Source organism: Rhagoletis zephyria, unplaced genomic scaffold, assembly GCF_001687245.7.
Source record: "Rhagoletis zephyria isolate East Lansing unplaced genomic scaffold, Rhagoletis_zephyria_1.1 Rzeph_scaffold_03416, whole genome shotgun sequence".
NCBI classification, from domain to species: domain Eukaryota; kingdom Metazoa; phylum Arthropoda; class Insecta; order Diptera; family Tephritidae; genus Rhagoletis; species Rhagoletis zephyria.
In genome coordinates, this window is record NW_016160499.1 from 1 (window position 1) to 9,215 (window position 9,215).

Consider the following 9,215-nt stretch of genomic DNA (forward strand, 5'->3'; position numbering starts at 1 on the left):
ATTCATATATGATCCAAGTTGTGAGCCACCACCTTGTGCCAATATAAAAACAATAAATATTTGAAATTTATATCTAAACTTGTTTATACAGAAATTGAAAATAATTAGAAAACGAAAAATGAACAAAATTTAGCTACAGCTGCTGCTATTGAATGCATGTTGGAATTTATATATGCACGTACAGTATCGGTCATATCTATAGCACGCCATTTCAAAGTGATATAGTGTGCCACTTATACTTATTTATTTATTTTTTAGAATTTTCAATTAAAATACAGTTCTTTCTCTAACAAACCCCATATAAACCCAAGTTTAATAATTTGTAGAAAACTTCCAAAAATGGCAACAAATGTTCACCTAAGTTTCAAACTTTTTTCTCGGAATTGTTAGAATTTTTTTGAGTACACATTTTTTAGCCACTGCAATTTTAGTCTGATAATGTGCAAATTTGAAGTGGCTACGAATTACCGTTAATTTTTTAGATTTTTTTTGTCGCATTGGCTTTCATATAATGAATAAACTCAATTTATTTGTATATGGATGTAAACCGCAACACCTTCGGCGAAAAAAATTCTAAAAAATCACCGTTAACTTTCAGTCACTTGAAACTTGCACATTGTCAGACTATAATTGATTGGGCTATAAAACTGTGTATTCAGAAAAATTCAAACACTTCCGAGAATAAAGTTCGAAATTTAGGTGAAAATTTGTTGCACTTTTTTGAAGCTTTTTTGTTGCTGTTTTATGAACACTGCAAGCAAGGCAGCCAGTGCCACTCGAACTACCCGCAAAACACGAAAGTTAACAAATAACACACTGGAAAGATTTAGTGATGTGTGTCATGACCAGGGAACGGATTTTATGGAAATTGCCTTTTTTTCTGCTAAAGAGATAGAGTATATTCGATTAAGAATGTCCACGATTTAGCTTTCCCTGATTCCATATATACACATTTGATGTTGCCTTTTTTAAGATACTTGCCTTTTTTTGCCTTTTTTAAGATATTTGCCTTTTTTGCCTTTTCTACCTCTAAAAAAGTGATTATAGCATTTACAATATTTTTTTAGAGATAAAAAATATACACATGCCCATGCGACTTATAGAAGCGCAGGGACCTCTTGCCAAGTTGGTGTGGAAAAATTCAAAGCAGCTTTCTCAGCTAACGTAGGTTGGAGACAATAAGGGGTGTGGATAAAATTGTAAAGGGCGAGGAAAACGCCCTTATTCCTGATAATATGAACGTTTCAAACGTTCCATATTTAAATTGGGCTCCACTTGTATCAACTTACGTCGAGCGCACATTTAGTACATTCAAGGCTTTTCTTCGCGAAAATCGAATGAAAATGCTGCCAGAAAACGTCAAAATGCATCTTGTGGTTTAATGTTACTACAACTATACAGATTAAAGTTTTATGAGTTAGAAACTCGAAAGGATAAAATAGTCAAAGATTCAAAGTATAAATTTTTCATATAATGAAACTAATTCATAATTTTTCTCTTTTTACTTGTAATATACACATTTCTAAAATAAATGAATTTTTTGATTGTTCATCGTATTTTCTGTCTTTTTTTAGTGCCTTATTTTGCTTTTTTTGCAATTCCTAGTGCCTTTTCCTGCCTTTTTCGCTATTTTGTTTTACCTTTTCCAGCTTATTTCGTTATTTTATTTTGCCTTTTTTATAGGTTTTTAGGTCATAAAAATCCGTTACCTGGTCATGACATATAATTTTCACAATTTTTACTTATAGTAAAATTATACAATGTTTTTAACAATTACAGTGCCGAAAATTAAAGAACGAAAATAAAGAAGCGTCACAACCGATCATAAACAAAAATACATCGATTTTTCGCTTTGCTTGATGCACATCTCCGACTTACTTAAGTTCCAGACAAAAGTTGACAGCAAACGCTAACGATAGACTGACATTTTGCATAAGCAAATTTCTTAAGCAACATATTTAAAAAAATGGCTCATAAAATCGAAAGCGAATTTTATTTTAAATTAATATATGCTGTTCGCGATCGCCCGTGTTTATATGCGAAAAAACACCTACATTATTACAACAGAGTTAAACGTAATGAAGCCTGGCAAGAAGTGGGCGCAGCTACGGGTAGGCCAGGTATAATACATATAATTGAAGTGAGAATCGTTATAGCAGTAGTATGTGTATAGCAAGTCCAAAGTAATTTGTTCCCGCAGGAAGTGACTGCAAAGCGCGCTGGAAGTTGTTACGAGAAAGGTTCTGTAAGCAAATGAAGAGAGCTGATGGTTATTTTTCGTCTGACACAGACCCGTTTAATGCGCATGAATGGGAATACTATAAGGAACTGCTATTTTTAAAGGAATCTATTGTACCGCGACGGTAAGCTTTTACCTCTTTGCAACTAAAGTTGTGAGTAAATACTTTTACTACTATTATACATATTATACAATTTGCTTGTAGTTCAAGACTTGGTAAGTGCGTACGCTCCAGCTCAGAAGAGCCTGCAATGAATGAAGTATTTATAAACGTAAATGCCATAGCCGAAGAGGACTCCTGCTCGTCACATTCAAGTTATTCAAATTCTTGTGAAATTCCGAACAAAACGTCAAAGTTCGATTTAGCGCCATTGATAATTGAACGTGAAACGGACGCAGATTTAGGCGATTACGATAAACCAGAAAAACTGCAAAACAAAAGCGTTAGTACTAAAAGCAGTACACCGGTTAGTGGTGACACAGACAATACAATCGAAGAATTATTTGTAAAGAATATAGCGAATTTAATACGAGATCTGCCGATAGAAGTGAAGGATCGTTTCCAGGCTGGCATGTATGCGGAAGTGTTCCGTTTACGTGCACAATATCGCAACTTCTAGAATAAGCTATCTTAAACGCACCTACTTCTTTAAAGGCTGCCTTTCATTTTCAACTCGCACTTGCATTCTTAATTAATTTTGTACCTTGACTATATACTGTATATGTATATACTGTTCAACTGAATCATGAAACGAATATTGAATTAATTTGTCTTGGTTGCTCCCAATCATTATTCAAAAACATATTGATTGAATCATGGTTCCCTGTAACCAAAAACCCACAAGTGTATTTTCATTTACGATGAGTCTTACATTTTGTAGTACATTTGAATTATTATATTTGAAAGTATATTTACCTTATGTAGATCCTCGTGAAGCCCGTGCTGGTATGAAACCAATGGTTATACTAGCTCCAGTTTCTTGCAATTAGATGCCGACATTCACTCGAGGCACAGGCCCTCGTTTAGTCCAAATAATACATATGTTTCAAATAGAATTTTTGAAGTACTGTTAGCAACTCCACCGTTAAGTTTAATAATAAATATATATTTTAAGTCAGAAATAATTGTTAATTTTATTAACAAGCAACGACGAGGAACTAAAATACATGTTGAATTCGGTTTTGCACTCTGTACTCGATAGTTTGTTGAAAATTTAACAGTTTTGAGGCACATGTAAACAAAAACCAGGAAGCAGTCAGCTGTGAACGGAAAAGTGTTGTTATCTTACATGAATCATGGTTACGGTAAGGTGATAAGAAAAACACAATTCGACGAGAAATTATATCTTCAATATATAAATAATCAACGACTTACAACTATCACCTATAAGTAACTAAACTGTTTAAAAACAAAAGAAAACCATTACAGATTAAACCATTTACACAATTTCCGTTGGTTAAAACTATTTTGAATAATTACTAAGGGGACTTTTTTATGCCCAGCGCTTCTTATTCCGGCCTTTCCTGTAAGATATACAGCATTGTTACTGTAGCCAAGAGCAGGGCTGCCACTTTAGTAAATTCTTACCAAACCTGGTTGAAAAAATTTGAGTTGGTAAATTTGTAATATTTTTCTCATTTATTATTTTTTTTGAAAAACAAATAAACCTTATCGTTTCTGTTTTATTTTTCGCAGATATCTTTATACTACAAATTTCTTTCCAAAAGTTTAGTCTACTTTCTTATTAAATTTCGAACGCTTTAATATACCCTTTTTATATACATACATACAAATGTATATCGATGGAAGGCGAACATAACGTCCTCCATTCAAAACTCATTTTACTGGAATTTCTAGAAACTTTTGATTGCCTAAATATTTCAAATTATTTTTTAAATAAAAAGAAAAGTGTAACTAAGCACTATGATTGTTTGCAAAATTAAATCAATAATTGGCAGTAATTAAATGGATAAAAAACCAAAAAGACTGAATGCAAACAATTCAAAAAAAAATAACAAAATCAAATATTATAGGCTATACAACTTCATACCATAAATTATTCTAAAAATTCAGAGTAAAAATTTCGAAATATATAATTTTTTTTGAATATTTCTATATGCTGTATTTAGCTTGAATCCTTGATTTTTATAGGTTTGGTTAAAGCGTAAAAATATTCTTAAAAAAAAAAATTAAAAAAAATTTTACTTGAAAAACATAAAAAAAATCACCAAGTGCTTTTTTGAGTCACTGTATTTGTCCATTTAAACTCCAGTTAACGTTTTTTCAAATGACGAAGTTTCGTTGTTGCCTTTCGTTTTTCGCTTTTGGTTGAAGGAAACTGGGAATATAGACCAAGTGGAGGGAGGAAGAGAAACGACTGGCGTGATTTTTTTAACTCGCTTAGGCGCAAGGCACATTGAACAGGTAGTATCAGTAGAGCAGCTGATTTGATTTTATTTTCAAATTATTTGGTCTCGAAAATGGCGTATATTTTTAATTTCTTTTCACAAAAATTCTAGATTGTTGAAATCTATTTGCTTGTGAAACCTTTTTCCATATCAAACAAACAATTGAATAGCAGCTTTTGACACGTTCCAATGTTTGGCAACCCTGGCCAAACAAACAAAAAATAACAAAAATACGAAAAAATTTACCAAAAATAAGTCTTTTCTCCCAACAAGATATAAAGAAGTTGTGAACAATAACGCAGTTGTGAGAGCACCGGCTTCCCACTTTAATAAATTATGACCAAAGCAAGTTGTAGAGGAATCAACGAAATGGTGCAAAAGCAAATGGAAATAAATACATCTCACAATAAGCTAGATTCATGCCATGTTCGTCGGAGCTTTGCGGCGGCGCGGGCCGAAAGAGCCAACCTTCAATCTTGTGGTAGCTACGGATTCAGTCGAAAGCCTACTGTTGACGAGTTTGTTGGTGCACTTGAAAAGTAGTCAATTACCTTCATCCGATACAAAATTCAAGTCACTTTTATTGATTTAACAGAATATTCGCGTTTGGGTTTTTGTGTTAAAGCAGTTGGGAGTTTGTGCCTTAATGATTTTCTTCAATCGCACCATGGAATACCTGCAAGAGCTTTACACAAAAGTCTCCGGATATGTTTACGGCGATAATAGCTGTGCAAATACGTAATTATACATATTTTATAATGCTAGTGTTTCGTAATTAATGTGAAATGATGCTGTTTCCGCTTGTTTGACGTTTTCTAACATCCCCCGCACAACTAGACCACGCAAAGTTGTTGCTTTTGGTAACGTGCTGCTAGATCACACCGCGCAGCTTCAGAATGACGAAACAGATTTATTGGAACGCTTTCAAATACCGGCAGAATCGAAAGGCGAGTTAGATGCAGAAACTTTATCCAAGTTAGCAGCTGAGGCTGCCGAGCGGTAAGTGTGCAATTGCCTATTGATCAGCTGGTTGTTAATATTGACATATTTTATATTTGCAATTGTTTATATTTTTGAATGTATTGGTGCATAGTGTACAATGTGAAGTGAATCCCGGCGGTTCCGCTTTGAACACAGTGCGTATACTCAAACAACTCGGCACAGATGCGCTTTTCATTGGTGCTGTTGGTGAAGATAAAGCGGCAGAGAAGTTGAAAGAGATTTTACAGGAACGTGAAGTTGAAGTAAGGTGAGAATGTAGGAATTCCCAGTTGGCATACAAAAAGTGTGCGTGACTAAGTGTTATTATGTACTTTCAAATGTATTTACTTACTACGTACATTTGTTCAAACTATATTCATAAATATGTATGTACATACATACATATGTATATAGATATTTATGTATGCATATATGTATATACTATGCGTCATTAAAAAGGCGCTATCAACCAATTTTGTTCGCGTACATATCGCAAATTGCGTACTTTCCACTAAAAAATATTAACACCATCATTGTTTAGCTACGCACAAATTCTAGTTGCATCTACTGTGCGGGCACGTACAACTAAAATGAGACCCCGCATTTGAATAGTCACGCTCTGCAGCGTGGCGTGTGGTAATTCAAGTCACGCCTCGGTAAATAGGTAAAAATGCCTTACAAAGGGTTCAGATCATGTCTTGCATTTCCGCCATTTGTTCAAAAAGTTTTTGTTTGCCCTGACTAAAATTTCATTTACTTGCACATTCCACTGCATTCAAATAACGCTCTGGATAGTAGAATTTATTTGGTAACAGACCCCAATTTTTAATACATGATGGCATTTTTTTTTTTATTACACTTGACCGCCCACTAATGTGAGCCCTTTAAACTACTGCACGTTTCGTAGTGCCATTATCATGTTTTCTTTGTTCCATGCATTGGTAATGGTTTCAAATACCGTTGTACTTCTCAAATTAACTCTGTTGCATGTGTCATTGACTCACGACTTTTTAATCCCTAGCGGATTCTTGTTTCATATTTATGAATACATTTATACGAATGTTCATTACTGTATGTGCACTTTAATATCAAGGTACATGTGAAAATTATCTTAATCTCAGTTGTTTGTTTTACATATGTACATATGTATGTATGTATATACTTATCTGTTCACATTATTTAGGAAAGTATATAAAAAGCAACAAGACGCAAAAATGCTACACCATTTATTCTCTCAGAAAATCCGGGAACGTTTAGTTGATAATAATATTATAAAGAATTGTTTAACTCAGAGTAGTCATAAATTTCAATATACATAAATACTTATACAAATACAAATTCTAGAATGGAAATTAAAATAGTACATGCATTAAATTAGATTTGCGCTCATTATATGTCTTACGTTTACTTAAAGTAATCCCTTGGTTGCAAAAAGTGACGAACTCCAAATTTAAAAGTTTGCTCGTAGAATTTAGGTACATATTTTTAAGTTTATAGAAAAATGCTTGCAAATACACCAATCGTACGTGTCTTAGGCTAAACATTTCATCTGAGTTTTTTAAAAAATATATATATTAAATATTGTCTAATATGAACATTCCTTTTTCCATTCGTTTGTTGGTGTAGACGCCTTTTCCATTTGTGAAACCGCATAACTTGTATATTTCCACATTTAAATGGGCAGCAAGCGGGATTTAACTTCAAAAAATGAATAGATAACCTATATGGTTGCCACTTTATTTCCATCAAAGTCACGATTTTTATATTTATTTAACTAGGCAATTACCGGAAGCGTGAGAATTCGCAAACAATAGCGTTCTTTATATTCGTATATTAGTTTATTGAATTAACTGTATATTATGACGTAAAATATTAACTTAACACATTAAAATTCACCAAACTCTTTCCCAGACTCGCCACGGTCAGTGACGTGCCCACCGGCCAGTGTGTTTGCATTGTCAATAAAGACACCAAGGCAAAAGCGTTATACGCCAATATTGGTGCGTCTGCTAAGCTATCCGTCGATCATCTTAAAAAGGCTGAACGTGATGAGACACAGGTCTTCCTCCGTCCAATCGAACGAAAACAGATACTCTACGTGGAAGGTTTCTTCGTACCGCAACGCCAAGAAGTCTGTGACTTCATTGTTAAGAATTATATCCGAGAGCGGCGCCGTTTAGCAATTAATTTAAACGCTGAGTATATTATAAAAGAAAACTTTAAACACTTGCGCGAGCTCGCGCATGCAGCATATTTCATATTTGGTAATCATAAGGAACATATGGCTTTTGCCAAGCAACTGGGCTTTGAATCGATCGATGATGCAGCCAAACATTTGATGGAGGAATGCAGCGAACCTAAAGTTATTGTTGTGACCAATGGTCGTGAGTGTGTGCAGTTGATTACAAATTACGAAGATGAATACTCACCTCCAGGTGCTGTGATGTTTCAATCTTTTCACGTGCCACGTGTAGATCAGGTTGTCGATTCAACGGGTGCTGGTGATGCATTTGTGGCGGCTTTCTTACACGCATGGCTACAGAAGCGTCCGTTGAGCGAATGTGTGCGCGTGGCAAGTGAAGTAGCGGCCAAAGTTGTGACTGTAGTGGGTTGTAATCTACCATAAAAATATGATTGACTGGCGATAGTATCGAGAGCGTGTATATAACAGAACAGCTATGAAACTTAAGGTACACTCAATTGTACCGAATTATCTACAATCTACTCGACGTTAGGCTAAGCAAACTCGTGCTTAGCTCATATACACATTATACAATATGATTAAGGTTGTAGCCGTTGTCCCGTGCACTTAAAATTCTCGTCTGCCCTCATTAACACTTCATTGTTCATAGTATAGTACATGATAAGGCTTTGTAAATTGGTCTCAATTCACGGCATAATTCATATTGTTGTAAATACTTTCGCATTGACTCATCTTTTTCATGTTTCATCCGGCACACAAAGCAATATAAAATGGGAATTCTGATAAATAAACAATAACGAAGTATGCACCATTAAAAGTACTTAAGCTCTATGTATTCAAGTGTTCCTTTTAAGCACACCACACTCATATTGACATCCATCTAAGCGATACACGAACTCATAAATGTATTTGGACTGACATACCTTGCATGTGTGATGACTTTCTAGCCGTGAGTGGGTAGCAATTAAACGATGCAAAATTCGCGCGCTACTGTCACTTCAATCTCCATAAATTATTATATATTTGCCCTTTCTGCTTATAAAATAGGTTATTTATAGAATCTCTTAAAAATGACTAATAGTTTAGAAATAGCGCAGCCACCTTAAAAATTTAGATGGAAGTACTCATGTTTTTAATATATGCTTCCACACTAAAGGCATACAAATAAAAGGTGCACTGCAAAGCTAATTAGGCTGGTTGCGTTTAAACATTCGTAGCAGTATCATAAGTCACACTTTTCATACTGCGCTTTATTTGAAAGTATTTTGCTCCCACTTTTTTTTATCTAGTTTGCCTTGTGTTAAACTAATTAGCGATACATATTTGCACAAAATATATGTATGTATAAAGTTGAGTAAATATAATTTTATTTTCATGACCTTA

At 34.2% G+C, this 9,215-nt stretch overlaps 2 protein-coding genes across 2 annotated transcripts; both read left to right on the plus strand.

The window, feature by feature from the left end:
* The first annotated feature begins 1,934 nt into the window (after window positions 1-1,934).
* On the plus strand, window positions 1,935-3,161 carry LOC108368948 (uncharacterized). The gene is made up of 3 exons (XM_017623918.1): window positions 1,935-2,120; window positions 2,201-2,363; window positions 2,445-3,161. Exons 1-3 carry the CDS (start codon window positions 1,967-1,969, stop codon window positions 2,857-2,859), a joined length of 732 nt encoding a protein of 243 aa, XP_017479407.1. The 5' UTR covers window positions 1,935-1,966; the 3' UTR covers window positions 2,860-3,161.
* A 1,710-nt stretch (window positions 3,162-4,871) lies between these two features.
* On the plus strand, window positions 4,872-9,215 carry LOC108368947 (adenosine kinase-like). Its single transcript, XM_017623917.1, has 5 exons — window positions 4,872-5,174; window positions 5,274-5,386; window positions 5,486-5,647; window positions 5,742-5,897; window positions 7,541-9,215. Exons 1-5 carry the CDS (start codon window positions 5,073-5,075, stop codon window positions 8,253-8,255), a joined length of 1,248 nt encoding a protein of 415 aa, XP_017479406.1. The 5' UTR covers window positions 4,872-5,072; the 3' UTR covers window positions 8,256-9,215.